A 16198-nucleotide genomic window follows, 5' to 3' on the forward strand; every position below is an offset into this window, starting at 1 on the left:
AATTTTTAATAATTTTTTGCGAATTTTATATCAGACACACACACACACACACACACACACACACACACACACACACACACACACACCACACACACACACACACACACACACACACACACACCACTCATCTTCTAAAATTATATATATATATAAATCTAATGTGCGTGTGTGTGTGTGTGTGTGTGTGTGTGTGTGTGTGCGTGCGCGTGTGTGTGTGTGTGTGTGTGTGTGTGTGTGTGTGTGTGTGGTGTGTGAGACGCCCGCTGCGCCAGTCCCGCCAACGACTCGACCGCCGACCAGCGGAAGCGAGCGCCAACGGAAGCAAATTCTGCGACCTCTGTTACGTGCGAGTCGCGACGTAATGTGTAGAGGAATTAAGAATTCAGAGAATTCATAGGATTGTTGTAAGGTTGAATTTTATTTCTCGCACACGATACACTTGACGAGATTGCGATGTTTTTCCTTCGAGTTTTTGACGAGAACTACTTTCGTGTTCAGGAAAGATCTTCGTCCAAGACGAGGTAGGCGGTATTTTGCTGACGTAATAACCAATAACGCGACACGTTTTGATGCAAGAATATAACGGGACGGTTTTCTAAAAGGGGAAAACTACGTGAGAATTTTGGAAAACGTGATGATGTGTTATGAGTTGTTTGGACAGGACTAAAGTGAAAGTGTGTCGGAAGAGGAAAAAAGGAAGGGATGTCCTGAATTACTTAAATAACGCGATACTTAAAATTTGTTCGACAAAGGGGAACAAAAAAATAATAGTTTTCAAATCCCGAGTTTCGGCACGTAACACCTTCCCCCTTAAATTGAAGATCCTTCTTGATATACCGCAAAATACATTCGGGTTTCGTACATATAATTATAATCAATTATAATCGTAGATATAATTATAATCAATTTGCGTAGCTTAATAATAATAATCTGAACGTGACAGTATGGTGGTTTAAAATTACAATTATAACATATCGACACACACACTAAGTTAATTACTTAATAGTTTAGTATAATCATACGCAGATATTACTTATATATATATATATATATATATATATAATACGTGACTTACAATTAGCGTTAAGTTAGATTTGAAAGTCGATCATTTCGAGAACGAGATCGGCGTGTCTCTGTATTTCTTTTGGGTTTAAAAATTAAATTATCTTGGGAGGATTCATTATATTCAGTAGGAATCGCAGTAAATGTAACTACCTGTCGATTATTATCTTGCGGATGGCGGGTGTTAACATTATTATTGAAACATTTGTAGAAATATTGAGTACAACCTTCTTTTGGTACGCAACAGACTTTAATATTGTGAATGATTTTGCTTATTAATGAACATTTCCCTATTATATACAAAATAACTAGACCGACAATGGTATATAATATATAATAAAACCAACTAGTTATCTTTTGATAAAACGTTTCTGTTCGATGATGTTTACCTAATTCCTCCGCTTCTCTATAAATTTCTAAAGCAGTGCTCGCTGTCTTTAATAAATGGACGTCTAAATTAGGAGTTTTACCAATATTTAATAAAGGGAGATCTAAAATGTTTACATTATGTTTCTTAAGGTCTTCGCATAATTTGCTCGTATTAAGTTTAACATTAGGTATGAAGTCTTTTTCAATGGTATTAATAATTCCCGTTTTTCGACTCCGTAACAGAACATTATCTGAAATCGCAATTCGCCGATAATTTAATACCATAAGTCCGGTAGAGAATAATTGGGTTTGTCGTGGTTTGTTATCTTCGCACAAAATATGAAGAGTTTCATTATGAGGAGCAGTGTATAGCCATGAGTTTGTAGTTTTTAATTGGTACCAAACTGTGTTGTGAATTCTCATTACTCGGATATCGCATTCTTTTAGTATGCTTTCTAATCTAGCTGATCTTAATAATTCAGATTCACAGTTATGAATCGCCGAAATTTGATATAATAAATCCGTTTGTTTACAAATCATCACGTTATTAATTTTCTTACATTTAGATATATCATGCTCCGTTAGATGAGTATACAGTTGTTTATCGGATCTAATACCTAGGTAAGTATAAATTGGATTTATGAACGCATAAATACTCCTTTCGCCCTGCTTAATTGGTAGTGGGATTGTGTGATATAAGGTGAAATCTTTTTGTTCGATTAACGGCATTACATAAATTAATCGATGATTTTTATAAAATACGTTTACATCGTTAACATCTATTAGATTAGTAAATTCGTTAGGTTCCAAGGCTACAGGCAATCGCTTATCATCTAACGCATATCGGGTCGCTTTTAAATTATTGAACAATTCTTTTGGTGTGAGTATTTTTGGATGAATCAAGCCTCGACGTGCTAGTAATATGGCGTCTGTTAATACTCCTAATTCTAATTCGTATTCAAGCATCATTTCCGAACACTCCATAAGATATGAATTAATTTTGGTATTTATCTATACATCAGATAACGTTTTCGTGTTCTTTAAAATTTCCTTATTAAGAGTATTTAAGTTAAAATCTACTTCTTTAAATTTTTGTTTGCTTGCCGTAAAAGCATTTGAAAAATTACCAATAGCAGACTGAATAATACTTATCTGTTTTTTATATAGATTTGTTAGTTGTCGTGAGTTATTATATACGAGATCTATTTGTTCATTATAATAATCTGCATCGGATGAATCTAATGTACCAAAAAGAATTTTCGCTATTTGACCAACAAAATCAAAAACTCCTCGTTTGGATCTGCGCTTGAATTCGTTTACGTCATCGACTCGTCCTATTAAATCATTAATGGTTTCTCTATCAATTTTTAAACTTGCTATCTTATGTTTTAAACGCTGTAATTCTTGCGCTCCCGAGCATGTTGTACCACGCCCGAAGTTATATGTAATGTAACACAAAAGATCTATCTTATTAGTATAAAATTTTAATATTTCTTCTTTTTCTTCTAATGGCGCAAGGTTTACATAATTTACAAATTTCCAATGGTCTCTAAAAATATGTAGTTCTCCTAAATTTTCGAAATAAATCCCTGCTAATTTCTCTAGCGGTTGATTAACGAAGAGGTTTGTTTCCGAATTAACCATCCTTATTATCCTGCAAAGAGAAATATGCGCGTTTCAGTTTATTGACATGTTATTACATTACATGTAAGATTTGATTATGTCTACCTCTTTTAATTTCATAATTAACACCGTTTATTCGATGCAAAACTTCGAATGGACCATCGTATTGATCCGTTAATTTTTTACTGCCTGTTCTAACTGTCTCGTGGAGTACGTAAACATAGTCTCCAGGATCTAGTATTAAAGGTTTTACGCATTTGTCATAATATTGTTTAGCCGATTCTTTAGCTTTTTGGAGATTTTCCGCTGCGTGTTTTTTCAAATAAGTTAGTCTCTCAACTAAATCTACGAGAAATTCTCTATGTGTTATTCCTCGTCGTGACTCAACAAGAGTCGAAGGTAATCGTGGTTTGCGACTAAATATTAATTCATAAGGAGATATCTTTATACTTTCATGATACGAGGTATTATATGAGAACATTGCGGCGTCTAGAAACGAATCCCAATTATTCTGATGTTCATTAATATAAGGTTTTAAATATTCGGCTAATACATGATGAGAACGTTTCAATGATCTATTTGATTGTGGATGATAAACGCTAGTTTTGATTTGTTTTATTTTAAAAATTCTGCTAACTTCTTTCATTATTTCTCCGGATATGTTACTACCTTGATCGGACAACAATTCTGCAGGTGAACCAAAAGTATAAATAAATTTATTAATTATTATATTAGCTATCGTTGTAATGTTAGTATCTGATAATGGATAGGCTGTGCAAAACTTTGTCAACTGATCCTGCGTCGTCAATATATATTTATTCCCAGTTTCTGTTTCCGGTAGGGGTCCTACAATATCTGTCGCAACTTTTTGAAATGCCTCGCTTGGCGTCTGTAATTAACATAGGAGCTTTCGTCTTTTCGCGGACTAATTTTCGTTTTTGGCAATCATGACAAGCTTTTATATATTTTTTCACGTCTTGTTTCATACCATCCCATGAGTAATATTGTTGAATTCGTTTTAATGTTTTCGTGATGCCTTTATAACCACCGATTTTTGAATTATGTAATTCTTTGAGTATATCTTGTTTTGTATTCGGATCAGTAATTTCTTTAGGTACGGATTCTAATAAAAATGCTTTAATTGGTGTGTCTTTAAATATATATTTAATCATTTGAGTGATTCTTGCTTTATTTGTAATATCTCCTATCGGAGCTATTGATATTATCGTTTGATTATTCGAGATAGCATATTCTTTTAATTTAATTAAACACTCGAATATAGTTTCTAGATTTACAAGTGCCTGTTCATTTTCTCGTGTAATAAGATGTATCTCGGTTGAGCGTTTCTTTTTTATTACGTTAATATCTCCTAGTGTTAATGTTATATTTTTCGCTTTGTTTCCGTCAATTTTTGATAGTGTAATTTTATTATATTGATAGTGTAATTTATGATAGTGTAATTTTTGGGGAAGGGATCGCTTCTTTTACTAATAATCCTTTTATGTTGCCTGAAGTCTGAGGAATTATATTATTTGTCTTCCATAATGAATCATTTAATGCATGTTGTAGAAATAAACTATAACTAGGATTTACGTGATTGCTCGAAGCTTTACTTTGTAAGGTTGATATTTGCGGTATTCGAGAAAGAGCGTCTGCATTAGTGTTTTGTTTTCCTTCTTTGTATAAAATTTCGTAGTCATATTCTTCTAATTTTAATCTCCACCGTATTAAACGCGACGATGGATCTTTAACGTTAAAAAGCCAAATCAATGGTTTATGATCGGTTATTATTTTAAACTTTTTGCCGTACAAATATGGTCGAAAGTGTTTTGTAGCCCACACGATGGCTAAAAGTTCTTTTTCTGTGGTATCGTAATTACGTTCTGCTTTGTTAAGTGTCCGGGAAGCGTAAGCAATAGGAAGATCGTATCCAACTTTACCCTGTGATAGAACCGCGCCAATTCCTTCGTCGCTCGTGTCTGTAGTTAATATGAATTCCTTATTAAAATCCGGGTATTGTAATATAGGTTCGTTCAACAGTAATTCTTTGATTTTTTCGAAATTTATTTGTTGTTGCATTTTCCATTTGAATGGTATATTTTTTCTAAAAAGTGCTGTAAAAGGTTGGGTAATTGCACTAAAATTTTTTATGAAACGTCGATAATATCCTACAAGGCCTAAAAACTGTCTGAGTTCTTTATGGTTTTTCGGGACGGGATATTCTTTTACCGCTTTTATTTTTTCTGGGTTAGGTTTCACGCCGTTTTCAGAAATTATATGACCTAGATAAAGCAATTCCTTTTTGAAGAATTCGCACTTGTCCGGTTGTAGACTAAGACCGGCTTCTCTTAATCGTTTAAAGAATTGAATAAGTTTTTCAGTATGCTCTTTCAATGATTCCGCATAAATGACAATATCGTCTAAATAAACAAAACAAATGTTTCCTTGTAAACCCGTTAAAACGTTGTCCATTAGTCTTTGGAATGTCGCGGGAGCATTCTTTACACCGAAGGGCATTTTTTTATATTCATAATGACCATTAGATGTACTGAAGGCGGTTTTAGTTGAGTCTTGTGGATTCATAGGAATTTGGTGAAAACCCGAAGCTAAGTCGAAACATGAGAAGTATCTGGCTGTACCTAGTTGGTCAAGAATGTCTGTTATGTTTGGCAAAGGGTATGCGTCCCCGACTGTTTTTTTGTTTAGTTTACGGAAATCTATTACCAATCTCCATCTTTTGTTACCATCAGCGTCGGGTTTTTTCGGTACTACCCATAACGGAGAATTAAACGGAGAAAGTGAAGGCTGAATAATATCTTGATCCAGCAGTTTATTTACTTGTTTTTTTTATTTCCTCTTTATAAACAGGAGGGTATCTGTATTGTTTTACAACTATCGGAGTGTCATCTGTGGTGGAAATGGAATGTGTAATTCTATTTGTACCTTTTAGTTTATCTCCCGGTAAATAAAATATATCATTATAATTTTCGATAACTGGTAGTATAGAGAGTTTTTCTTCTTTATTTAAGTGTTCTAGTCGTAAATTTTCTTTTAATATTTTCAATCCGTTAAATTATTTGAGATAACCGAATCTATAGAGTATGTAGGGCTGTCCCTCGGGCTCGTGGCGATTAACACTGGCTCTACATTAATTGTGGGTATCTTGATGTTAATTTCTTCTTCCGTTGTATTAATTACATACGTACGAGTTTCATTATTAGTTACTTGTACAATATTATTTATAAGGAAAACATCACGCAAAATTTCTTGTTGATTTATTAATCCATTTTCGATATTATTTTGTTTTGTTTTAATTGTGCATAAACACATGCTTCTAGCTGATAGGGTTACTATATTACTAAATTCTAATGGATATATTTTATTATTTCTGATTGTAACGGTTCGCTTTTCAAAATCTATTTTTGCATTTTCCTGCCGTAAAAAGGTTGACCCTATAATTCCCTGTTCTTTTAATGGAAATTTGCTAGGTACTACGTGAAATTCATGAACTCCGTTTTGCGAGTTTAAGTATACTGTCCCAAGAGTTTGTTGCTTTTCTTCTGTTATGCCTTGAATTTCAACTTTGTTATCCTGATATACTAACGTGTCGCGAAGTAAAGAGCTTGCTTTAATAATATTAATATCAGCGCCCGTATCTAACAAGAATTGATCTGATGGATTTGTGAGCTCGTTGAAGGGGATAGTGATAAGATTTCAGGAGGTTGTTCGGATTGTGTATGTTCTTGCGTTGTTTCTATTATGTGGATTGGATTCGCGCGACTCGTTGATTGGCTTAAGCGTTGCGCGCTCTTCGCTTGGCCTTGGTAGTTTAAATGCGAATTATTAGATTGATTGCCGTTATAGTGATAATTATTTGGTGAGTTGATAGGGTTATTTCGATTATTATAATTTCGTCTACTATTTTCTTGATAACTATTAGTTTATGTATTACTATTATTATTATTAAATCTGAGTCTTAAATTATTGTCAAAGTTTTGCACAGTATTAAATTCGCGATTATTATAGCGATAGTTATTGTGTGGAAAATTTGAGTTTGTATTTCGGTTTTGCATATTAAAATATTTTTTCCTGCATTCGTTTTCGGAATGACCGATCTTTTTACAATAATTGCAAGTTACATAATTTGATTGATTGTGATTATTAAATTTAAGTCTGTCTGTATGATATTGAGATTTTCTAACAAATCTAACAGTAACACTTTCTATCGCGTCTTCTAAAGTATTAAATTTTTGCACTAAAAGATGTTGCTCTATATGTCTATGCAATCCACCTATAAAATGATCTATTACTTTATTAGTAGCAAATACTTTTAGTCCTGTTCTTGCCGTCGGATCAGGGTAGTTAGAAATCGCGACAATCATTTCAGAATTTAATTTTCTTACTTTATTAATGTATTCCTCCAAGGATTCATTCCTATGCTGTCTGAGATTATTTATTTCCAATTCCCAATTATCAAAAGATTTGAAATTACCGAATTCTTTTTCTAACGCGCTACATAATTCGTCGGGATTCGTTATGGTATATATTGACCTAATTAACGCAGCGTCTCCTGTTAATTTAGTTTGTAAAACAGCTCTAAAGAAAAATAATCTTTCTTCTGATTCAGTTAATTCGAGGACTCCTTTAAAGTCAGATGTGAATTGATGTACCGGAACATTCGTAATTAAGACTGGCAAGAGTGATAAGCTATGACGAACAGAAAAATAACTATTGCTTATCGAAGTAGAAGATCTTCGACTTTGTTAGTCACGGGTATGGCTTGGTTCATCCATAATGTGTACTAGTGATGACGCTCGATCGTTCGTAATTGTCGGTTTTTCTTTCAAAGATATGTCGGACTCGAAACTATTATTTATAGAGCTACTTTCGGAACTATCTGTATTATAGTGCGCTTTGGAATTTCTATAACTCATATGACTTCGTAAGACTTACAGTAACAGCAGAACGTAACACGTGGTTGTCCGGGAAATATTCATCGCTAATGCAGAATCTCGTCGTTCGGTGAGGTTGTTCAGGATGCCGTCGTTCAATAAAGTCCTTTTTACGTATCGGTTGTCTACGGAGTCTCGTCGTTGCCGTCGGCGTTGTCTCGAAAGGATATTTGCTTTCGTTCCGGGATGTCTCGTGGTCCTTTTCCGTGTCCATTGCGGGGTTTCCGTCTGCGACGTATCGGCTCCTTAATGCCTTTTACCTCAAGTGATTTTTTTTTTTTGCTTTTATGCCACAATTCACCAGGGTTTCATCGGACTATAGGTAGCCAAATCGTACAATTATGAGGAATAATCATGCCTATTGTCGCCTTCGTCAAGTGGGAACAATAATCGTCAACCAGACTTTAATCTTCTACTAGATTGCGAAGTTTTCTCGATTTTAATCTTGATTGACTGTGTTCTCTTCCTTCGTGCTTTGTTTCGTTGACTCAGTATTGTTGGCAAAACAGAGGTGTTGGTAGATGCTTCAACCTTCTTAAATGGCTCGGTACCGCTGCCACCAGTTGTTACGTGCGAGTCGCGACGTAATGTGTAGAGGAATTAAGAGTTCAGAGAATTCATAGGATTGTTGTAAGGTTGAATTTTATTTCTCGCATACGATACACTTGACGAGATTGCGATGTTTTTCCTTCGAGTTTTTGACGAGAACTACTTTCGTGTTCAGGAAGGATCTTCGTCCAAGACGAGGTAGGCGATATTTTGCTGACGTATAACCAATAACGCGACGCGTTTTGATGCAAGAATATAACGGTTAGGACGGTTTTCTAAAAGGGGAAAACTACATGAGAATTTTAGAAAACGTGATGATGTGTTATGAGTTGTTTGGACAGGACTAAAGTGAAAGTGTGTCGGAAGAGGAAAAAGGAAGGAATGTCCTGAATTACTTAAATAACGCGATACTTAAAATTTGTTCGACAAAGGGGAACAAAAAATAATAGTTTTCAAATCCCGAGTTTCGGCACGTAACACCTTCCCCCTTAAATTGAAGATCCTTCTTGATACTACGATCCTTCGCGAATGCTTCTAACTGCGTCCAGTCGCGCGCCAACCCCCGGTCGAGCAGGATCATGCGTTCCACGTTCTCGCCACACGTTATTCCGATCAAAGACGTTCAGGCCGATACGATCGCTCGTGAATTTTACAACGGCTGGATCGCCCAATTTGGCACACCGCTTAATATCTCTACCGACCAAGGACCACAGTCGGTGCTTTTCACGAAACTTGCTCACTTAATCGGAGCAACGAGGATACAGACTTCGCCATACCATCCGCAGTCCAACGGTCTCCTCAAACGATGCACCGCAAACTAAAAGCAGCGCTTATGTATAATCCCGCTACGTCGTGGCTCACCTTACTACCAACAGTGCTCCTTGGATTAAGAATTGCATTCAAGTGGAACCTCGGAGCTTCACCAGTGGAGATGCTATTTGGGACGACGTTACGTATACCCGGAGAGTTCTTCGTCTCGGCCGAACCATCAGCATCGCCACACACATTCCTGGAAAAACTCAGAGCACATTTCCATGCTCTAAGACCTATTCCTACAGCCCACCACATAAAACCTCATCAATTCACCATTAAAAATCTCGACTCATGCACTCAATGTTTTCAGATGCTTAGATGCTATAAGACCGCCGCTGTTCCCGCTGTACTCTGGTCCTCATCGCATTCTGCGACGCATCGACGGGAAGAATTTCGAAATCGACATCAACGGCCAACAAAAGTCATCTCCACAGACGCTTTCAAGCCCGCTTACATGACGGCCCATGAACAGGATACACCAGTAGAACCCGCACATAGTGCAGCTTCACAGCAAGTACGTCCTGCACACGAGATAACCCAAGCACTCTCTTCAATGACTTCGCCCCTGTCAACCGGTCAACAGCCAGGCACCACGAAACTCGTTAGATTTTCGCTTCCTTCGCAATCTGCGAAAGTCTCTGGGGGAGTGGTTGTGGCGCCCACTGCGCCAGTCCCAACGACTCGACACCGACCAGCGGAAGCGAGCGCCAACGGAAGCAAATTCTGCGACTTCGCGAATGCTTCTAACTGCATCCAGTCGCGCGCCAACCCACGGTCGAGTAGGATTATGCGCTCCACGTTCTCCACAGTTATGGCGTTCGACACTCGCGACTAAACGCAGTCAAGCTTTGTATAAACCTCATTGCAACGCGAGTGGACGCTGCGAATGTGCAAGCTTCAATCTACAGACTTTGTTATACTAGTTCTAAGCCTTCAATTAAATATTAAATCGTGCAAACCTATTTCGAGTGCGTAGCGATTTCTCCCTCGCCCCTCTTATAGGCCAAGCAGCCTTGTGACCAGCTAGTGCCCGCTAGGTGATTCTCTTATCGCGTTGAACACGTTTCCCCCACGCGCACGGACCCACCGCCATCTTGGCGACCGGCGCTTTCGTTACGACGGCAGCAACTGACTGGTCCACCATATATATATATATATATTTATATTTATATATGGAATGTAAAAAGATTTACACGAATATATATACGTGTGTGTGTGTGTGTGTGTGTGTGTGTGTGTGTGTGTGTGTGTGTGTGTGTGTGGTGTGGGAGAAGGGAGTTATTGAAGCAAGAGGAAAATCAACCCGGTTCGTAGGAATTTCTTCACGGATGAATCATGTTTTACCCGTGAAGGTTATTTGTGTTATTGTGTTATTTATATACACTAGACATTACAAACGCGCGCTGCGCGCGCCCTATTTAATTTTTTCAACACAAGAATAAAAATTAATATAATACTATTATACTGTTACACTATAATATTTTTAACTTTTTGATATACAATTGTCAAAACGATCTTCGCTGTGAGATCAATACAATGACAGCTATTCACGAAGCTAGTGCAGCGAAAGAACCAATCAGCATTGCGGAAAAGCGTCAATAATAAATTTCGAGAAAATTTCGGGAGATGCGAGTATCGATGTCAGACTTTTTTTAGAAAGGATAATAATACAGATATTTGAACAAACGAAAATCCAAATGAATTTCATATTCAAGGGATTATCAACATCGTTTCAATATCAACTTATGGGCCGGCATAATGGATGATATGATAGTAAACTATATTACATTTATACTATTTTCTAATTTATTGAAGTTATTAAACTTACATTAAATTCTCAACATAACACGTACTATTATGCTTCAGAGCGGACCTTTCAAAATGCTTGTGAGATTAACAGGAGAATTTTTTACTGATTTTATAACAAACAATCTTGTAGATTTAATGAATGATATGCCTTTACATCAACGGCAAAATATATTGTTTCAATATGATGGAGCGTCTTATAATTTCAGAAATGCACGTCGAATATCAAATATTAATTTTCAGAAAAATGGATAGGATGCGGAGGCCCAATAAGTTGGCCGGCAAGGTCACCGGATTTTGGACGCTCTTAGATTATTTCTTTTGGGGCTATATTAAAGAATATGTCTTTATCAAGAATATGTCTTATCAATATATTAAAGAATATGTATTTATCAAGAACAGATTAATAATCGTAAAGAATTGAGAGATCGAATTAATGAAGTTATTGCCACTATAACCACAAATGATTAGAAATGCAATGTGTAATTTATTGAAATGTGCACAGTTATGCATAGAATGCAATGATAAAAATTTTGAATATCTGTTGTAATAGATATAAAATTTTAATTTTCAATATAAAATGAAATTTACTAAAATAAATTTTCATGGTTTTGCAAAAAAACACAGAATATTTTATTTTATTAATATTAATATTTCATTAATTTTCTAACATAACTATTACGTACGAAATGCTAATTTTGGTACATAATGTGATAATAATTTCTGTACTTTGTATTATAAAATAATATGTATGTAGTTCAATCATAATTGTATTTTCTAAAAAAGGATATGTCAAGAATAATTATTCTTTATATTATTGTTGTATAAATTACAGATGTTGAAAAAGTTTTTATCAATATATTCATTCTTTATTATTCATCTAATTAAAAAAATAATTTCTTGATTAATATTGATTAAGACTCATATCAAAAAATATTTACTTACAACATACTTCATGTGACAGATACTTTATTTGACAGCTCGATGTATAACGATAACTCGATGCATTCCAAGATCAATATTGCGTAAAATAATTGTTATTTTTAACCGCTATTAATATTATCAACAGAGCAAATTAAATAAGTAGGAAAAGTTACGAAGAAAAAAATTCAAAAATGTATGCAAAATTATGTTAATATTTAAACATTAATATCTAGGAGCACTTTTACTATGAACCTCAGCGCTCGGAATAATGACAGCCCGATTGGACATTTTTACACATTTCCTAGGGCTGTCAATATAAACCGAGTTATCTCTATATCCGGGTACCCGAGTACCCAAGTTCACGATTACTCAAATTCACGGGTATTACTCGGGTCACTAGATATTCGGATAATACCCGAAATACCTGAATATTTGAATACCCAGGTAACTGATTATCTCGGGTACTATCCGGATATACTAAAATTTTTAAGAAAAAAATTTGAATATCAAATATCTATGAAGTATACATATATACATGTAGGTGAATATCTTCTTGTCTTTACGGATTACATGGATTTATACTGCTTTTATTTTTATTTTTATTAATTAATCGCAGCTCATAAAAAATAGCAATCGGTTGTATCGGTTGTATTGTATTTCCTGTACTTCAGCACTAAAATTGAATAATAAAAATATAATAAATTTTAATATTTTTAAAGATTTGTAATTATTATTTATTATTTACTAATTATTATTTATAAACATTTTTATAATTTAGAATTTATTATTTTTATTATTTGTAATTTGTAATTTAATTATTTACTTTTAATTACTTTTTTAATTATTTTATTATACTTCTCAGAAATAATATATATTTATTTTTAACTTTACTTTCATTAAATTTTTGTTTAGAAAAATAAAAGTAATAATGAGAAGACATAAAAAATATCTTTTCATAGATTATTTTAAATTTCTTTAGTTAGAGATTAATCGTATTTTACTAATTTTCTAAAGCTAAACAGCATAAAGGATATTATAAATTTGATGAATGAGAAAATAATAATTTTTACCTAGTTATATTTTTATCGTTCTTTTTTAATGAATGTTTTAATTTTAATGTTTAAATGTTTATTTATTACGATGATGATCCGTTATACAAAAGTGTACTGTCACAGATATTACATTGAACATTTTAGCCATTTCCTGAAACCGTTGCAAACTCCCACACTCAACTTTTTTTTCTATTATTCATAATTTTTATCTATAATATTTTATTTTCAACTGACGCAATTTTTCATTTTATTGACTTACATGTATATATGTATACTTCATACTTCATAGATATTTAATATTCAAATTTTTTTCTTAAAAATTTTAATATACCCGGACACCCGGATAGTACTCGAGATAATCAGTTACTCAGATATTCGAGGATATCCAGATTCGAGAAATATGATATATTCAATACACGGGTACCCGAATAATATTCGATATTCCGAGAAATATTCGATATACTCGGGTACCCGGATAATACTCGAGTTACCCGAATATCTGCATATTGATAGTTCTAATTTCCTATTTGAAAACTATTGTAGATTCAACATTTTAGTATTTATTAGAATTTTTGTCTCTAAATGATTTTAGAAATCTGTCATTAGCAGGCGGTGCGTTAGGTCTGGGATATATATTATTTTTACATATGCATATGTATATAAATCGCATATATTCGTGTCCGTTATGTAAAAAGTATATTTTTTCTATTTAAAGAGTTACGGAGAAATTTAGGTTAATACTCACCGATCATCACTCGTGCCGGTACGGCATTCCATTCGAGCCAAAATGTAATGAAAGAGCTGGTTACTAGAATAATACCCGGGATGAAGACCGTAGTAAAATAGAAGGAACGATCTCTCGTGAAGATTAGATCCACCTTCAAGCAGCTGTAATTACCTGAGCCAAGCATACATAACTTTATTTTCTATTTTAATGAATCGATTAATTCGTATTTTTAAGGAGCAGAAAGGAAATATTTTAATATTAATTCGGTTAGAAACGCATCATTACGGATATATACTTACTTACTTATTTTTAATTTATTATTAATTAATAATTATTTGTAATTAATAATGTTTAATATTCTTTTTCTTTCTAAGAAATGCATCAATTATTTTAACATCATCCCAATTGAAATCGTGAAATTGTGAAAATCCATCATGCTCTGTAATCAAATGAATGATCTAATCGAATGAATGGTCTTCTTTTTAGTATGATTACATTCTTAAACTTTCATTTTAAGTTATTTTCGCTTCCCACATATGAAGCATCATAATTTTTAGAAGAGATTTTGTAAACTACATTCATTTCAAACAGTTTTGAAAGAATATCTTCGTGTTCTTTAATGATCCATTCAATGTAAACTCAATGTAAAAATAAAAATTTGGTGTTTAAAATTTTTACAATTCACTTAAATTCTTTGACATTTTTGGTATATAAGATATAATGAGTGAATACGGTTGTTATTATTTTACAAGTAATTATTATTTGTTTTGTAACGATACGCCTTCCTCCTGTAAGTCAAATCGTAAAATTATAATCTTTGTTTTCCCGACCGACCATTGGAGTATCGACACGGCGATTCTCCGCGATCCGGATCACCGTCGAACAAATTCGCGTCGATCAATGGAGAATTTACGAGAACGTGTGTTTATCATAATAATCTGCGCGTTGGACCACCGCCGCTAGTCCCGTTATCGACTGCGCCACCGAACGGATTCGCGGAATCACACCTGTTCGGTGAAATTCGCGGATTATTTGACAAAATCATCCGCGAAGTTAACCTCAGAATCCGAGTTCGGCCGACTTGTTCCCGATCCGTTCCAATTTACGACTCGGGTATATTAGCTGACTCTGACGGATGATTTTCGCCTATTCTTGATGAGCAGTCAAGCCACTGCTGATCTCTGAATACCTGTCCCGATACCTGTAAGCGATCCTAGGGCACTACTTAGAAAGTCAGGAACTTTTGGCGGATTACTCCTATCTCCAAAGTACGCAAGCTTTCTTTCGAACTAAAGTGCTTCTTAGTTTGAACCTCAAAGCAAGCCCTTGGTGCAAAATCCGTCGCTGTTGATAACAGAGCAGGGAGCTTCCTATCTCCGAGCCGCAGCAAAATCTAAATCCTATTCCGGATCGAAAATCCCAAAAAAACCGTCCCAAAAAAATTTTGACGCAACGTAACAGTTAACAACTGATCGGCAACGCGACAACCACCGCTTGCGACGAAGCCTCGCGCACCGTCTCGTACCGCCCATGACCGCGACGTGCCGAATTCTTAGTAAAGTCGCGAGTTAAAGCTATTGTGCGATTCACGGAATTCGCGTATATTTTCGGCGAATAACACTCGAGTTTCCTGTACATACTGTAAATACCAAACGATATAAGATTGTAAAAATCTAATCAGTAGTTGTAAATAGTTTCTATATTAAGAATATATTTGTATATAATTCACATCAAATCTTCTATATCTTATTTTCTCTATCAAAACTCTCTCTCTTCCTAGCAACCCGACTGGATGCTATCCCGCGAACCGTGAGAGCGCGTAACCGTTTTAATTTAATGATAATTTAAATTTTTCTCGTAATATCTTGGATGTAAATAATTCTACTTATCATGCTCATAGCATGTTCCGTTATTGAAGAAGTGTTGAGAATAAAGTTTAAATATCTGTCCAAAACAGTTGTCTTGTGAAATCAATTAAATCTAATATTTTATTTTTCTTTATGTGTATTATATTTAGGAAATTTAATTTATCATTTCCTAATTTTATGCAAATTTGTCATTTTTATTCTATTATTCTTATTTTGTATTAAATTGTAGCTTGATATAGAATTAATTAAAAATATTTAGAATTTCCTCAATTTAAAAAAAAATATTGAAAGAAACAGCTGTATATTAACCATAGACATGATACATCTAAAATAAAAAGCTGAAATGTGTTATGCGGATCATTTCGGAGAAGAATCGGCCAGGGAATCGGCTGAAGATTCTTGACGTCAAATACGACACTCCTCGTTTTTTTTCCAATAAACTTTATTAAACAG

General features: G+C 34.4%; 2 protein-coding genes across 33 annotated transcripts in view; both read right to left on the bottom strand.

The window, feature by feature from the left end:
* Positions 1 to 16198, bottom strand: part of pHCl-1 (pH-sensitive chloride channel 1) — a 1184550-nt gene that overhangs the window by 404524 nt on the left and 763828 nt on the right. For 30 of the 31 annotated variants that reach the window (XR_016140122.1, XM_089080706.1, XM_089080698.1 and 27 more), the window contains one exon: positions 13896 to 14048. The exons of the other annotated variant lie outside the window; for it this stretch is intronic. Coding sequence is in view for 29 of the 30 variants with exons in the window: in XM_089080706.1 (XP_088936832.1) it covers positions 13896 to 14048 (153 nt within the window). In the remaining variant the exon portion in view is untranslated. The remainder of the gene's footprint in view (positions 1 to 13895; positions 14049 to 16198) is intronic. 31 annotated transcript variants of the gene reach the window in all.
* LOC148935549 (uncharacterized) lies at positions 166 to 13888 on the bottom strand. Of its 2 annotated transcripts, none has more exons than XM_089080711.1 (2): positions 8008 to 13888; positions 166 to 3085 (listed from the first exon to the last, which is right to left on the bottom strand). In XM_089080711.1, exon 2 carries the CDS (start codon positions 2413 to 2415, stop codon positions 1084 to 1086), a length of 1332 nt encoding a protein of 443 aa, XP_088936837.1. In that variant the 5' UTR covers positions 2416 to 3085; positions 8008 to 13888; the 3' UTR covers positions 166 to 1083. The 2 variants fall into 2 exon arrangements, with proteins under 2 accessions (XP_088936837.1, XP_088936838.1); XM_089080712.1 differs by having other exon boundaries at positions 1139 to 3085.

This window comes from Pogonomyrmex barbatus, unplaced genomic scaffold, assembly GCF_055798465.1.
Source record: "Pogonomyrmex barbatus isolate J1 unplaced genomic scaffold, ASM5579846v1 scaffold4, whole genome shotgun sequence".
Classification (NCBI taxonomy): Eukaryota; Metazoa; Arthropoda; class Insecta; order Hymenoptera; family Formicidae; genus Pogonomyrmex; species Pogonomyrmex barbatus.